Consider the following 17,600-nt stretch of genomic DNA (forward strand, 5'->3'; position numbering starts at 1 on the left):
ATTTGTTTCTGTTGAATACTTTCATTTAACATTAAACATTTAATGAGTAGTACGTACTAATTCCTTCAAAATATACCTGCGCAAAGATCAACAAAGACAGCTTTCATGCTGTGATAGCTTGAAACCTGTCTGCATATAACATATAAAGACTTTTATCTTGACCCAAGTCTTTTTTGTGACGGTAAATATCATCCATAGCAAAGACAGGGAAAAAAACCCTTTCAAGTGTAATATACGTAGGTAAATTGTCCATTAAGGCTCGTGTCTGGTGAGCTATTTGTTATATTGTTGGTAGATTTCCTTCGAATCCTGCCTTCGCTGGAAGAATATTCAGCCCTCTTTTGGTTTAATGGGTTTTGTTCAGCTATCTGGAAAACTGTCTCCTTTGAATTGTTTGTTTTTGGCTGAAGTGCATTTTCAAAATTGAAAAGCTAAAAAAATGTTTTGCTTTTAAAGAGGTTTCACTGTCCAAACTATCAATTTGTGTTGAAAATGAAGACTCCGGCGGCTGCAGTTGCGGCTTGAAATTGAATATGAAGTGAGGTGTCGTGTCGCCCCGCAGGTGCTGAGCTTTGTTATGGAGTGGAGCGGCCTGCCAGCCATGAAGCAGAAACTGCTTCGACGCAGCGGTCTTCTCTTCCACAGCCCTACCCTGGGCTTGCAGCAGCTGTCCGCCGCCCAGCGCCCTCACTCGAGCACCAAGAGGTCAGATTTTTTCCTTGAAGGAGACGTGCTTTGACTTTCACCAAACCTCTCTTCTAATCAGTGAATTTTCAGTCACTGAAATGAACGTTAAGTGGTTTGTATTGAGTTTTAACCTTTTCCAAACCGCCCAAAAAACAAGTTTGTTTTTCTGCTTTAACCGCTAATGTTATATGGATGTAGTTTGTGAAGCCAGTTTGGAAATACCTTAAACCCAGATTATTTCTAGTGGCCCACAGGATGTGACTCCTCTGATTGTAAAAACTGTTGTATTCAAGTCTGTCAGTAAACATTTGCCTAATGAGTGCATGCTCTCACTCATTAGTTTTGGGTTTTTACAAGGTGTTCTTTAAAATTATGTTCCTTTTTTGAGGCAAAGCAGAAGATAAAGCTGGAAGTCTTCGCCTAAAGAGTGTCCCTCAGTTTCTCAGTCATCACGTCCTGCTTCATGTTGGCTACATCGGGTTTTTTAGGTGTTTTTTTTTCTTCTAATATACAGTCTGCAGGTCATGATTTGTGTGGTTTTAGGCTACGTTCCAAAAAGATGCAAACACAGTTCTATAAAAACACGGGGAGGCTCTATAAGTAAAAACAAAATGCAATTCTTTGCAATAGGGCTGAACGATTATGGAAAATAATCTAATTGCGATTTTTTGCCCCAATATTGCGATTGCGATGCGATATGCGATTATTTTTTAAGGTCTTTGTCTTCTGTATTATTAAACAAAGACAAGCAATACATCATATAGTATGGCCAATACTATATTACATTAATTTTAAACTGTTCTTTCCTGGAAGACAGACCTCTGTTATGATGACATGAGGTGATGCATGAATTGATGACTGACATTTTTATTTAACTTCTTCAATCACAACAGTATATTTGAACATACACAATAGTTTATTTTTAGCTTACAAACATCTGAGCATAAAGTGCTGACAAGGAACCCTGGTGTAAACATTAAAATGAAAGTCAGTACAATGTGCAGATTGCAGAAATATACATAAAAAAAAATCAGTGGCTTTACCACACTCAGTTTTTCGACATCTGTGAACTACTAGACAGTCATTCAATTAAAAAATAATATTAAATAAATAAAACTAATAAATAAAAAATACACACATCTTACTGATCTCTGCAGTCAGTAACATTACACATAAAGTGCAAACATAATAGCAATTGTATAAACACACACACAAACACGCCTTTAAAATTTAAAGGCGTGAAATTGGACGGTCTAGCCTTCTGATCTGCGTCACCGCTGTCTCGGTGGAGTTTAATAAACTCGGCCGTCTGCTTCTTGCTATCTAAAATATAACCAGACACTGGTGTAAATTCTCGACTGTCTCATACTTCTGTTTAATAAGTTTTCTGTTTGACGTTTAGTCAGCTGTGTGAAAACCAAGGAGGAACCCACCCGGGGGATTAATAAAGTTTTATTTTATCTAATCTAATAACTTTAATCTCAGCCAAACCGATTTACTCACGAACAAACAAAACACTGAAAAAAGCCCAACAATAACATTTTTAGGTTGTCTAAGTGACTTATATATTACGTTTAACCCGAGCAGCGAAACTCCGCGGTGATCTGAAAATGATGTGCCGGGAGTTGTGCCGTTCTCGGCCGCATCAGTAACCCTCGAGCTCCCGGCTAGCTGTCGAGCTGGTGGGTAGCAGACGCCTCTGAAAACGTCGAAGCACTTTTGCAAATATGGGATATCTTGATAAACCGAGCAGATATTTGATGTTTACACAACTACTTTCTCGCCTGAAAATATGTTAAAAGTTTATTTTGTGACCCAGAAAGATTAGTATGAGTAATTTTAAAACTTAGTAGCGGCCGCCATTGCTGGAAACTGGAGTTTGGCTGGGCCGCGCTATGAATTCTGGGATATGGTAGTAATTTGGACAGCCTTCGGCGCGTCGCTGTGACGTAATCGGTCTACAAATGCGGCCTCAGGAGGATGCAGCCCATGAATTTGGACATGTCCAGAGTATAATCGCAGCCTTTGCGGTTAGAAAATTGCACTTGATCATGTCGCGATATTATCGCAAATGCGATATATCGTTCAGCCCTACTTTGCAAATCCCATGAGCCCAAATTTTATTCACAACAGAAAATGTTAAATATTTAACGTGAGAAGGTGTACAATTTCAAGAGAAATATGAGCTCATTTTGAATTTGATGGCAACAGCACATTCTATAAAAGTTGTCTTGAGTCATGTTTACTACTGTGTAGCATCCCCACTACTTTGAATAGCAGTCTGTAATAATATCTTGGACCTAAGGAGCACAGCTCCTTTAGGGAGAGGAAAATTGTCCCGTTCTTATCTAATATATGGTTCTAGCAGCTCTACAGTCCTGGATCGTCAAATGTTTTCAGCTAGTGAAAGATCTGGACTGCAGGAAGGTCAATTCAATATCTAAATTCAGACCTCCGGTAGACCATGCACACGCATTAATGATGAAGGTCCAGCTATCTGAATACATCTTTTACCTAAACGTTTCAAGTTTGTACCACATTTAGTGAAAACTTTCATCTAAAAACAATATTTAGAATCAATATTTTGCTAATGCATTAGCCAAACATGTCTTCACTTACCATCCTCATTCTGTGCAATAAGCTTTCCCACATGTGGATGGGTTTCCTGTATTAACAGATTAAGGCTACGTTCACACTGCAGGTCTTAATGCTCAATTCCGATTTTTTGATCAAATCCGATTTTTTTTGTCTGCTCGTTCATACTACAAATAAAATGCGACAGCAAACGCGCTGTAGTGTGAACGCTCAAAGCGGCCCACATGCGCAAAAGAAGACGTCAACGCGCTCTGTTTAGACCCAGAGCAAACAGTATTGTTTGACTGATGGCCCTTAATATAAAGACTTCGGACTTCACGTTTCCCAATTTTTGCTTTAAGTTATTTTGTTATTTACATAATAATGTAGATAACCTAATAATGATCCTTATTGCTGTTTTAGAGGAGCGGTGCTTCAAAGGATAGTTGCCGATTTCTGTCAGAATCTGCAGATTATGCAGTACAAATAAAATGTTCACGTTTCTCCAACGTTGTCTTCCCAGCTGTTTCACCGGATGGTCAGGAAGCGTTCGCGATGTCTACTCCAGCGCTTCTCCGGCGCTGATAATTGGCGTCTGTCTTGTGGCAGTGACATAAAAGACGGATTTAATGCGACTTGACCGTTCACACAGCAGTCGCTTTCTGAAACATCGGATATGTATCGCATTCAGTACCACATACGAAAGTGACCCAGATCGGATTTGAAAATATTGGATTTGTGCCGTTCACACTGTCATAGCATGATCGGATATGGGTCGCATAGGGTCAAAAAAATCGGATTTGATGCGCTTTCGCCTGCAGTGTGAACGTAGCCTAAGTGTAGAATTAAACATACAGATTGTAATATGAACTAAATGGATCTTATGATCATTTATTGCTGTATTTAATTAATTTCTTCTCACATATCAGCTTATTTAGCAAACTAGCTACATCTGCCAGCAGTTTCCAGCAGGAAACAAGAAGTTTGCCATTTTTCACCACTGTTTGACATCAAAGACCCATTTTTCTCCTAAATGATGTTTTCAGGTTTGAATTCTTCCTAATCATCACTATAAACCGCACGTGTGCACTAATGATTGGTTGTGCCACACCTCCCCTATAAGCAGTTCAGCAAACCTGTATACTGTAAGCAAAAATGCATCTCCCACAATGATCCAGTCAGTAAGATATCCTGTAACGCTGCTTTGAATCGGTGGAAATAGTGAGATTTAGTAGTTCCCAACATTATGACAGAATCCAAGAAGTAATGTGAGAGATTTCACAGAGAAACAAGCGGATTTGTAAATACTAACTGCCCCAGGCGTCATGGAAGGCTGAATAATGCGTGTGTGCGTCTGTGTGTGTTTTTGTGCCCATGTGTGTGTGTGTGTGGGGGTGTATCAAAGGGTGTCTGCTGAGACATAAGAGAAAATGGGATGAGCTCTGTGTATGCGTACATGTGTGTTTTTTGACAAACAAGCATTGTTGCTGGCACACTAATTACAGCTGGCGTGGACTAAGGCAGGGAGAGTTTGCCAATTACAGGGCAGACGTGTGTGTGTGTGTTTTGTAAGTGAGGGAGAGTGTTTCTCAACTGGGGAAAGCGTTTGGGTGCATGAACCTAATCAAGGTGTGAGTAGGAGGCAATTGGCCCGGCTTGATTTGATACCTGTTTGATTTATTCACTAATCAGAACCAATCAAGCTCCAGCTATGGCTCAGCGGGGCGATCACAGCTCACCTTCCCTGCTCTGAGACGCTCAGTTTTCAACTACTTCAAACTTAATACACTTTTCCTGGGTTTCCAACACTGGATACTTTTGTTATAAACCATTCATGGTGATTTGCAGCAATTTTAGAAGATTTAAGGAGATTTTAATCCAGTTATGCGCACTGAGGAGGTTTCATTGTTAAAATACCAAAACGTTGAAAATAAAATAAGTTGATTGGTGCCTGTAATTACCACTTTAATGCAGAGAAATAATAATGTTATTTTTTCATTTTTGTGTGCATACAAACACATAATTGTTAAAGCCAGCATCAAATGTAGAGGCTGTTAAAGTTAAATGTTTTATTCGGTGTTGTGCAGACCAGTTTTTGTCATCTGAAATGTATTATTATATACAAGCTCCCAGTCAAACGCTGAGCAGCGCAACACAAAAGACTTGGTAGTTCAAAATTACAGCGTAGGAGTATTTCAGTGGGACTTGAAAGATGTTTAACAGAATCACTCACAGTGAACGTTGGAAAAACTAAGTGGAGCTCTATGATAATGACTAAAAGAGCTACTTGGAGTCCAGTGTTCCGGTTAACCAGATGAGATTGGACCTGCAGAGGTGCCCAGCTTTTTAAATAAAAACATGCAAAGTCTGGTTGCTGACATTGTCTGCGATTCCTGAGACCGATTGGCTGGAGCTCAGAAGAAGGTTGAAAAACCTGAATGTACCAACTCTCTACAACAGGGGTCTCCAACTCCAGTCCATAAGAGCTGCTGACCTGCAGCTTTTAGATGCATCCTTGTTCTGACACACCTGAATCAAATGAATGGCTTGTTATCAGGCCTTTGCCAAACTTGATGGTAAGCTGAAAAGGTAATCCAAGCATTTGATTCAGCTGTGTTGGAGTAGGGATGCATCTAAAAGCTGCAGGACAGTAGCTCTCGAGGACTGAAGTTTGACATCCCTTGCTCTACAGGAAGAAAACCAGGACTGTAGCTACAACATGCAATCCTGAATCAAGCTCCGTCTCTACAACTTGATAAATCTTCATCCAGATGGGTCATAATGCTCGGACAACATAAAGGAAACCACTGATCACTAAAAACTGCACATTTTAAATTTGCACAAGACCACTTGGATGTTCTACAACACTACAGGACGCCTTACAATCACTGAGAGGACAAATGAATTTTTAAATTGGATTCGATTTACAGGCGAATGTCAGGGCAGCACGACATGAAGCGAGAATACAAATTTGGTGATGGAAGAGCACACTTAAATAACTCAACAACAAAATAAGAAAATTCATTTTTATCAAACGGCCAAATGAAAATATTGACCTTGACTCAAATGAGATGCTCAGACGTGACCTGAAGAGGACTGTTCAATCAAGACGTCCCGGAAATGTTGACGAACTAAAACCGTTTTGTGGGAAGAACGTCCAGAATTTCTCTCAAAACTAGCTGCAAAAAGTGCGTAATTGTTACTAAATTGAAGAAATCGCTTTTCCAGCCTTCGCTTTGATCGCTCGATGAAGACTTGAAAAGTAAAACTGCTCGTGCGTTAGTATGAAACGCTATATTTATAATAGTATATACAACACTGAAATCATGTTCAGCATCTAAGATGGAAACTCAGTGCATTTGTATTTGGCTAAGATGTGGAAAGTACTTTTGTTGTGTTGTCTTGGCAGCGTACATTAAAGCTGTACTCGAGCAAATTCAGTACAGCATTTGCATATAGTTGATGGACTTGTTAGAATTTGAACTTTTGATTTGTTTTCTTCCTTTTTTCTTTTCCCAACAATGACTCACTGCAAAAGTGCTTTTTTAAAAAGATTTGACGCAAACACTGGATGATGCACTTTCCTCGAGAATCTTCCTCCGTGATAAACTCAAACTCCCCCAGTATGTAATACAGACTTGCTGTTTTAAATTTAAAGTCTCAAGCTGAAACTCAGTAAAGGTAGGACTATTTCCTCAATTTTGGCAAATCTCATCCAGAGCCACAGAAGACATTTTCACAGGCTGAGTGGTGCTGCTTATACCAAGTAGACTTTTCAGATTTGCATTCTTTTGCAGCATTGTTTTGACAGTACTCGTCTTTGCAGTGAACATTTGGAGTTGTCCAACACACTGATTTTTTTGTTGAGTTAAAGATGGCATACTTGATGTCACGTTCATGTTCAAACACACATTTGACATGGGAATTAGCAGCTTCACGTGTCTCTGAGAATCTTTGCCACCGAAAAGGCCGTTACTGTCAGCTCTGTCTGACCGAGGCCGGCAGAGAACAGCAATCAATCAAAGCGGCTTCAGCTGGGCCACACCGGTGCAGCAGCTCGTTAGTTTGATTTCACACAGCTGAGCAGGGTCTGTCCTCTGTGCCGAGCCAGGCGGCTGTCTGCACCTCCGCGTGTCCGCTGTCAGCTACCCGCTGACTCCCTGACTGTAACAGCGCCCCTGCAGCTGCGCATCAAATGTCTACCGGCAGAAAACCGTGTCCAGATAATCAAGTTCAAATCACGCTGCGTTTTGTCATTCCTGATGCAACCTCCACCAAATATGTGCTGCACGTTTAAATTTACTGTAGCTTTCTAACTGCCTGTACCTGCAATATTAAAGGAATAGTCTGGGGAAATTCACTGATTTGCTTGCCTCCTGAAAGTTGGATGATGTTATTATTATGAGCCACCAGCTGCTGAGCAGTTAGATAGGAAGTTACTAGTCCTGGCTACAAAGAAAATCCCTTTGAGTTGTTGTTTATATAGTTGATTTTTGCACAGACTGAATAAACAAGATAAAGTACTGTGATTAATGGGTGTTAGAGCTGCTGGTTGTCATCTTTTTGTTAGACGGAGCCAGGCTAGTCCCATTATTAATCTAAGCTAACGGTGAGTCTCAGTTGTTTTATTTTCTTTAGTACGCTGTGTACACCAAGCACTTGTCTAATACATACATTTTGACAGGATAGGGTTCTCTGAAAATGAGTCATTTACCAATAATGACATGTACAGTATTTCAGTGTGTCATGCTAACTACAGCAGTATGTACTCAACATAGTGAGTCTAGTATAGAAAGATGTGATTTGAGCAAAGTATGAGTTTCCATTCATTTCCTTTAGCTTTATGGTTGTAGAAGCATGTACTATCATCATGTGGTATGCGGCAAGAAAGGATAAAGGCTACATAGCTGATGATCTAACTATCCTGAAACTGACACAAATGTCCATCCATCAATTTTCTTTCACTTATCTGGGGCCAAGTCACAGGGGCAACAGCCTAAACAGCGAAGCCCAGACCTCTCTCCCCCCTGCCACCTCCTCTGGCTTGTTTGGGGGAACACCAAGGCATTCCCAGGCCAGATATAATCTCTATAATATTATCCTGGGTCTCCCAATCAGGGCCTCCTCCCTGTGGGACATGCCCGGAACACCGTCAGATGCCCAAACTACCTCAGCTGGCTCCTTTTGATGTGGAGGAGCAGCATCTCTACCCTGAGCCCCTCCCGAATGGCAGAACTCCTCACCTATCTCTAAGTGAGAGGCCAGATCATCTGCAAAAAGCAGAGATGTAATTCTGAGCCTGCCCAGGTAGAAGACTTCATGGCTACACCTAGAAATTCAGACCATAGAAATTATGAAGAGAATCGGTGACAAAGGGCAGCACTGGTCCAACACCCACTGGGAACAATTCCGTCTTATTGCCAGCTATGGCCTGATTGAATGGCTCGAAGCAACTGGCCAGACACCCCACACTCCCGAAGCACCACCCAGAGAACACTTTGAGGGAGAATGCCTTCTCCAAGTCCACAAAACACCACCACCTGACACCAAATGTGCAGTACAAAAATAACAACAAACACAGGAGGAAGATTATGTAACAACAATGGCAGAGAAACAGAAAAATCTCCTTATCACTATAAGCTGCTAGCTACAGGTATGTAAGCCAATTTTTGCAGTAAAATGTGCAGGTTAACTGACATTGAACAGTTTTTTGTTGCTATAAAAATAAGAGGTGAGTTGAGAATCAGCCTGAGTGTATATGTTTGCACTTACGTGCCATTATGTGTTTATGTTTGCTAAGTTGATTAGCCACATGCAGATGTTCATGCCTGGTTAAAAGTGTTGTAGTGTAGGGAAAGTTTTAGATCCTCCAGGTAAGCAGTAAAATATACATGGGGATAATGGAGTTTATTCACAGTTATAGGACTATGTATAAAAGATGAATAATGCCACTGTGCTGCCACACGTTGGGTAGTGACGTCCCATTGATAAACATAAAGCTGAGTATTTCATTTGTTATCAAACTGATGTTTAAGACTGGATATGACGAGTGAGCGGCAGCGCTGGTTGGTGGTTCTTAGTTTATCATCCTTTATGACTTTTAGTAAGGACTGTAATTTACAAAATAAATATTTAAATATGTCCCAAAGCTAGCAATTAAAACTGTGAAGTAATCAGGAAAGTGTTTACAGAGGTCGCAGAGCAAATGAGCTGAGGGTCCTTAAACCTTTCCATACAACCAGAAGTCTAAAAACCAATGCATTCATGTTTATGTTCATCATGCCCGGCACCCTCTGGAAATTCATACAAATTGTTGAATTTCTAAATGTGTCGAGTGTATTTATGTTCTCATAAAACATTAGCAAAGACATATTTTTTACATTTTATTTTTTAGATGATTTCCATCCATGTTTGCTAACCTTTGCAGGCACATTGCTTTGCATAAACCGATTTGTACTGCTGTCAGTTGTTTACGCACAATATAAAGAGCGAGGGGGACTCACATTTATTACTGCCGCTACAAACCAAAACCTCCGCACGGCACCTTTAAACATATTTAGTAATACGCCGACTAAACTACTTTTTAATAATTGAACATTCAGTCCAAATCATCCTAGGTTTTCACAGATGTGAGCCAGTCTGACAAACATTTTGAAAACAACATCAGTGAACCCAGCTGCCCCCTGATACTGGTAGAAGAGGTTTGGATCATAACAGAAAATGTGATTCATTCAGCAAGTAGCAGCAGTCACCTTAGTGTACAGAATTACTCTCCAGGCACCTAACTGCATAAAAACATGCAAACACACACACACACACACACACACACACACACACACACACCTCCACTCTCTCCCAGAAGCGCAGTTGGACTCCAGTTTAGTGTAAGGTATCTCGTTTCATCCAGCCTCTGTGCTGGGACTGTTTGAAGCAAAGGAAGCTCTTGTGTTTGATGGAGACTTACCTTCTTCCTCATCTCCTCTCAGCTTCCAGAGAAACTTCTCCTCTTTGATGTCTCTCCCTCCTCCACTTTCTGCCTCCTGTCATCCATCTTTCCTTTATATTTTTTCCCCCCTTCTGCCTTCTTTCCATCTCCCTCCCTAAGAAAGTATTCTGTCCATATGGAGGTGGTGGAATTGCATAAAAATGTCGTTTCATAGCCTGCAGGGCCGAGTAGAGACACTAAAAGTTTAATTTAACAGTGGCAACACCTCCCGGCACGGTGTTTCTGGGAGGCTGGTGTCTCATTAGTAATCAGAAAAAAACGTGCAATCAGGATAGAAATCCATCAAGTAGAATTCAATAACCAATTCAAATGATTTTTTTTCTTATGAAAGAACTAGAATAAGTCCTACACAGAGCTAAATATATCCAAATATATTGGATGAAAACAGGCATCGGCAGAAGTTTTTAACAATTCAAGAAGTTGAGACGTGTGTTTTACCCATTTTTGTTGTTGTTGTTGTTGTTTTTACCTTGTAGTAAATGTTTTGTTATTAGTTAAACAGTGATAAATGTATTTTTTCCATATCTTATAGTTCCAGGAGACGTTCCAGTTATTGATTGTGTTTCATCGGTGTACAAGGCTACTTCTTGTGCCAGCAGTGAAGTTACATCAAACTGAGTTCAACAATTGACACAACTGTCAGAACAAACGCTTGAAGATGAAACATTAATTATTGATCTGCTCGACGATTAGTGAAACAGCTTCATCACTCGAGTTGATTGTCTGTGAAATGGCTACACCATCCATTAGCTGCCTGCTGTCTTTCTGTCTGTTTTTTTGAAACCTCATCTCTTTTTTCCCCTTTTTTAAAAAAAACGTGAATTCTTGCTCTGCGCACTTCTTTGAACCCTCGAGCTCATTATCTGTACTTGGAGCCATTTACTAAGTCTAACCTATTTTCTCTGCTTGATATAGCAGAAAGCTTTTCTGTGTTAGGGGTAAAGGATGCTTTGGACTTGTTTTTTTTAACTTAACTACTGTATTTTCTTAAAGGGCTGTCTTCATTGACTTTTACAAAATAGTTGAAAGCACAGCCTGCACTTTATCCTTTCTGCAGAGTCTATAAAGTTCAAGCTCTTTGTTGGTTATCTGGTAAGAGAAGAAAAAAGCAGAGGGATAACTGCTGGTGAGAAGATGTGCAAATAGGAATCACCAAATCAACAAAAACCAAACAGTTGAGTCACAATGCTGAAGCTAACCCTGACTTATAGTCATGAGCTCTGGGTAGTGGCGAAAAGAACACGATCATGTATACAAACAGGCAAAATGAGCTTCCTCTGTAGGGTGGCTGATCTCAGCCGTAGGTACAGGGTGAGGAGCTCAGAGCCGTTGCTCCTCTATGTTCAAAGTAGTCGGCTAAGGTGGTTTGGGCGTCTGATTAAAATGCCTTCAAGATACCTCCCTTTGAAGGTTTTCACAGCACGACGAACTGTGGGGCAAACCCAGTGCCTCAGTATTCCCTATAAGAAACTTAAAATAAGACTAGGAACACTTGGAATACTCTGTTTATCTTATCCTGCCTGACTTTAGATAAAAAGAAGAGGGTGGATGAACGACGTAGGAGCTTACTGCCAATCACCTGCAACACTGATGACATTAAATTCTTCCATGGGTCTCCAACACATATTACATGATGGATAATTTCCAAAATAGCCACAACTACACAGAGTTTAGCAAATGAGACCAAATTAACTCATTCTAAAAATGTATATGCTTAATATTTCTAGTTGGACGTTGACTGTATTTGAGTGGGCACTAGAGGCATTTACCCGGTATGTACAGGATGTTATTGGTAAAGCAAAATAGCAGTTTGTTCCTTGTGTGTGTGGATGGTTGGTAAAGTAAAGTACTAGTTCCATCAAGTACTGACAGCAGCATGGCTGCGATCTGCTTATTGGCTAAGGCTGACCTCTGACTTCCCCTTGGAGTAAAAAGGTAGGGTAATTGCTCTCTGCGGAGACCATTACAGCGTTGTACCATCCCTCTGTTAAAATCTGAAAAGTGACCATTCGGCATTTGCCGATTGGTCACTTTTCTCTCAAGGCCTCTGGAATCTTTTCCTACCAAGAGGAACATATCACTGATTTTCTTTCCCCAACTCTCCACATGTATTTGTGTCAACTCTGACATCCCAGGGTCATTTTAATCCTGCATAGATTGGAATGTAGAGTTTAGTGCAATTTTCAACTTGCACACATAGCATCTGTATTACAACGGCCATAAAAAGCAGTAGCGGGGCAGATGGATTAGATTAGATGATTGACGATTCCTGTGGGGAAATTAGATTGCTGCTGCTGCAATAGTAATAGGATTCAGCAGGAGAAGAAGACAAACAGAATATAAGCACACATTCAGAATAGGAAATCAGCAGTGGAAGGAAGGAAGGATCTGAGCATTTAAGCACAGTTTGGTGCCAAGAAAGAAAAACAAAAATCAAAGTGCATCTGGCTCTGCACTGAGGCCATTTGTAGAATTTTGCTAGTTATGTGGGTGTGATGTGTGTGTTACATTGATGTGGTAGAGTCCCAGGATTACCGCAGTCCAAAAAAAGATGACTAAGATTACTTGTGTGCTTGAGCAACCTCAAGCGTCCTATCATACCTGCTTGTATTGCTGTCCAGAGAGAGTTTATGAATTCATCTGCTTGCAACTGTTCCCCGGTGCTTTGGTTATGTAACATCCACAAATTCACCATTACCTCACAGCAACATTTTATCCCGTTTCACAGGTACCTCGGTCGTGACGACGTGGCCAAGGCGTCTCTGAGCAAAGCCCAGGAGGAGGGAGGCAGCGTCCGACTGGTCACAAAGGAGAACTTCTTCACAAAGAGGTCTGCCTCTTCGCTAACACCACCTGCTACACAGAGGTTTGTTAAGGGAAAAAACGCGCACATAAAGGTCAAGTTGTCCTCAGGTCTGTAAGTAGTTTGCTGCTAATATATGAAACTAAAATTCAAATGTATTTCTAGCTGATCACTGTGTTTCTCCTGTCTACTACACAAACGGTATTTTGATCATTCATAGATCCGTTCTTGTCTGTAGTATTTAAAGATGAAACTTCAAGGTCTGCACATGAAGGTGGTTTGTCTCACCACATGGTTTCCTCTTCAGGATTCAGAGTATTTTCATTTTCTTTCCCTCAGCTGTCTCCATGGAGATCTGTATGTGCCTTGTGGGAGAGACACAAAGGCCCACTGAGTGTGTTAGTACAGTAAATATAGACCATAATACGATCTACTGGGTGAGATGCATCGGCCAGCTCACCCCAGGAGGCAATATCTCTATGGAAACCTGCAGCAAACACACAGACGAGCTCTCACACATATACACAGTTACTGGTGTTACATACAAAATGTCTGTGATAATCTATAAAGTGCCTTAAAGGCTCTGTTCAGGATATGTGCTTTTAGACAATAGATAGCGTTTTACTGCATGAGGTATACAGCAGTGTCTGGAAGTATAAAGTGTCTGACAGAAGCAAGCACTGCTGTGTGAATAAACACGGTAAAAGGCAGCATGGTAACAACATTAAATGGCCATTTATAAAAGCTGACTTAAAAAATGTGCTAATATGCTAGTAGCTAGAATAGAAATGGCATCCATCCGTCCAACTAACTGTGGCGTGTGGTTGGAGGGATGAGGAGAATCCATGTTTTCATAAAGTAGGAAGATTGACATCCATCACTGTTATCTATTTAAGCATTCAAGTAAAACTTGTACATAATATTGAACTGCTCCTTCAAAACAACAAATTCAGTTCAGTTCCTGCTAATACTTCCTGCTGGCTGATATCACTTGACATTTGAACTGTGGCTATAAGTTATACTAGAGTAAAAAAAAGGACAGCAAGCTCTTAGATTGTAAGGCATCTGCACAAGTCATCTGATGGGAGGCAACCTGTCTCCAAACAGTAGCAGTCTGACTCTGACTGACTGCAATCATTCTCTAAAATATTGGCAATGTTTTCCAAGTAAATGTTGTCCAGTTTATAAACACAGATACAATGGCACTCTGCTCTGATAAGCACAACTGACTGTGAACTAAAGAAACAGACATTTCTGATAACATACATCCGTTTAAAACAAGCGCATGTCTGGTATTGAAGGTATCAGTTAATCTTAAAGTGTGCCACCTATGCCTGGGCGTGGGCTAAAAAGGAAATCCTGCCATGCAGCATTCGTCACTAGTGTCCATTTTGAAGGGAAACAGTCTTTATATTGCTATCCACATGAAAGCAACATGCTAAAATGTGGAAAATAAGAATCTCGATTAACAGCTGGACGTACCAGTGTCAGATCTGGTTGGTGCCTTTGGTTTCTTTCGGTATAGAGCACCAGAGATGAGCCAAGGTGGTAAACATTCTACATCTATAAACCTACATTTTTGATTCACATGCATTTTTTGGCAAATGCATTGATGTTTTACAGTTTCTAAAAGACATATTTCTGGCTTTTCTGGATGTTTTCACTATTCTCAGTTTGGACACACAAGTAAAAAGTCTATTTGTGTCTCTCTTTCATCGACTAGACTTTGCTGGCACACCATTTGTCCCATGATACTTCCAGTTTTTGGTATATTCTCAACTTTGAAACAGCAAGGTTCCCTTTTTAGAAGGTTCTCTTCTCTATTTCAATGATTAAATTACCTTCTGTAGTGCTCTGTCACTCTGGCTCTTTGTTCCTCTTGCTGTCTCTCTGAATTGTAAACCATGGGGAAAGAGAATTTAGTCCATCTGTCCCCTCCAACGTGGCTCTAGCACCCTGCTGGGACTACATGGCAAATGCCCAGATTTGCTGTCTTCTGCCAGACGGACATGCACGCAGATACACATACTAGAAATGTTTTGCAGATAGAGCATTGTAATATACTAAATATACAGGAAAAAAACTGATTTATTTCTGTTGCATGGATATTTACACTGAAATGTATTTGCAGTTTGTAGAAGAAAGTGAGCTTTGTTTAATTTAGATCAGGTTTACAGGGTAATGTCTTGACTGATCCCTCATTTCTTTATACATGGGTGCAGCGAGTTATAAAAATGTGCAAAAATACACGAAAATCCTGAATATAAGGCAAAAACAGAGTTTGTACAGTTCTAATGAGCTTGAAAGTGAATACATGGTATGACCACCTTTATGCTTCAACACAGCCTGAACTCTCATTGGCAGCTTTCTTGTCATTTCTTTAATTAGCCATCAGGAATAGTTCTCTTGGCTTCTTGAAGGACATTCCTGAAGTCTTTTTTGGAGAGCAGGTAAACCAAAAAATTCAAATTTGGATTAATCACAACATCAGACTTGTTGCTACAGATTTTTCTCCCTGTTTCCCTTCGTTAATAATGTCTTCTTGACAGCCACTGTACCACTGAAATCACTTCTGATAAGGCTTCAGTGAGCAGTAGAACTGAAGGGCCACATGCATCTCTCAGGTCTTAGTCGATTAGTTAGATTTTTTTCTGTTTTTTACACACAAATGGCTTTTCGATACTGCTTGCCTACTAGAGAAAGGTGTGACATTTCTTCTCATGTCCCCTCCTTGTCTTGGATCCATATTTTTTTAAGGACACACCAAGCCGAGATATGCCAAGTTTTCAGCTAATAGCTCTTTGGGAGTCTGCTTGGTGGTGCAAAAAATACAATTTTATGCACGTCAGACTGTGTTATCTTTAGTATTTTTAGTAGAATCATCTAAAGAAATGAGAACAAATGATGTGTTTTTGTGACAGGCTGCTAGTGAAAAAGTGCCTAAAGCTACAATTTAAAATCGCTTCTTTGCTAAGTTAGCAGTGGTTCATGCCATTAGGTGTTTTTTTTATACTTACAAAAAGTGGGCAAAAAAGTATTCCTGTGAAAATGTTCACGCACAAGGACCGATAATCAGTGATGAAGCATCCAAAGAAACAAATGTGGGGAACTATTGCTCAAGGGCGCTTTAAAATATGACGCAAACTATAAACAAGTGAGAGGAGGTGTCTTAAGACTTTTGCACACTACTGCATGTTCAGATTCAAGGTCAGTGGCTACACATTAAACACGGTGTTTAATGAAAGAAGCTGTTGTGAATCTTTTTAACGTCGTTGTTGAAAAGAATAAAACCTTCATCAATGGGAACTATTTTTATAACAAATTCATTTGTATTGTTTTTGTTGAGATTTGGGATGCCTGGCCTTTTATTGTGCTCCTCTTCGCCGTGTTTTCTACTTTCGCCTGAGGTCACCTGAAAAATTAAGATGAAAACTCGTCTTCCCCGCTGTCGCCAAGTGCTTTCTCATCATCATCATCGTTTGAAATCATAGGGGCTCTCTCTCTGCTGAGCTCACCATGAAATATAAAGCTCCTTGAGATGACTGTTGTGATATAGATAAAATGCTCCGCTCTTTAAAAATACAGGGCATGGTGCTGGTAGGTGTGGTTAGTTTTGCAAACTCGCAAACTAAGAGATGATATCCAGCTGCAGGTAATTTACTAACAGGACAGGCACACAACAAATCAGAAAACCATATAAGTACAGGGGATACGCGTGTATGTTAAATGTAGGCCTATGGTGATAATCTGGCAGACAGTCGTTTGAATGGAAACAGGCTCGAGTCATTCAGACAGGCTCTGATCTAGGACTGTAAACTGCACAGCAGTATTTTAGCCTTGTGTTCTGTAGCGTTCTTGTATTAAGACAACTTCCATATAGATAACATATCTGCGATATGTAACTCATGGAGAGTCAAAGTATGTGCAGCTAAAAACAGTCATGTGTTAGATCTCACGAGATCAGGCGAAAACCTCGTGCGCTGTCCATGGTCCTGAAATTCTAGTGTAATAAAACTGCATTAAAGAAAGTTTTTTTTTTCCTTTATTAAGGGAAGTTTTTCAGTTCATTAATGTAAATGAGTGTAAGAAGTTTTGTTGCTGCTGGTATTGCGTGACTCCCTTAGGTTGGAGGATCCAGGTCATCTTTGAGTTCACTGAGCAAATTTAGAATTCAGCTGGCTGGGTCATCTATACGGTTTTACGTCTACGTATCCTCTGCAGCCATATCAAGTTCAGAAATTGAGACATGCTTTTTATCTGCGTTAAATATTAGCTCAATTATCAGCAAAGTGCAAGTTGCAAATCAGTTTGTGCACATGATTTAAATATTATTCTCCCTATAGTTTGCGCTTTGAAAAAAGAACTCCGTGACGTTCATATGCAACAGTCACATAAACCTTTGAGTTCTCACTTTTTACTCACAGTCGTGTCATTGCACTCCTTTTACACCAAAGCTCAGTTTGTGCTGGAGCAACATGTTAGCAAATCTGGTGTTTGGACATTGAAGTCCTTCAGTACCACATCTGACTT

At 40.2% G+C, this 17,600-nt stretch overlaps 1 protein-coding gene across 7 annotated transcripts in view; it reads left to right on the top strand.

Moving 5' to 3' along the window:
- zranb3 (zinc finger, RAN-binding domain containing 3) overlaps positions 1-17,600 on the top strand; it is a 122,100-nt gene that overhangs the window by 96,389 nt on the left and 8,111 nt on the right. For all 7 annotated transcript variants that reach the window (XM_076880354.1, XM_076880353.1, XM_076880357.1 and 4 more), the window contains 2 exons: positions 563-705; positions 12,996-13,133. In XM_076880354.1, the coding sequence (XP_076736469.1) occupies positions 563-705; positions 12,996-13,133 (281 nt within the window). The remainder of the gene's footprint in view (positions 1-562; positions 706-12,995; positions 13,134-17,600) is intronic.

This window comes from Maylandia zebra, linkage group LG23, assembly GCF_041146795.1.
Source record: "Maylandia zebra isolate NMK-2024a linkage group LG23, Mzebra_GT3a, whole genome shotgun sequence".
Lineage (NCBI taxonomy): Eukaryota > Metazoa > Chordata > Actinopteri > Cichliformes > Cichlidae > Maylandia > Maylandia zebra.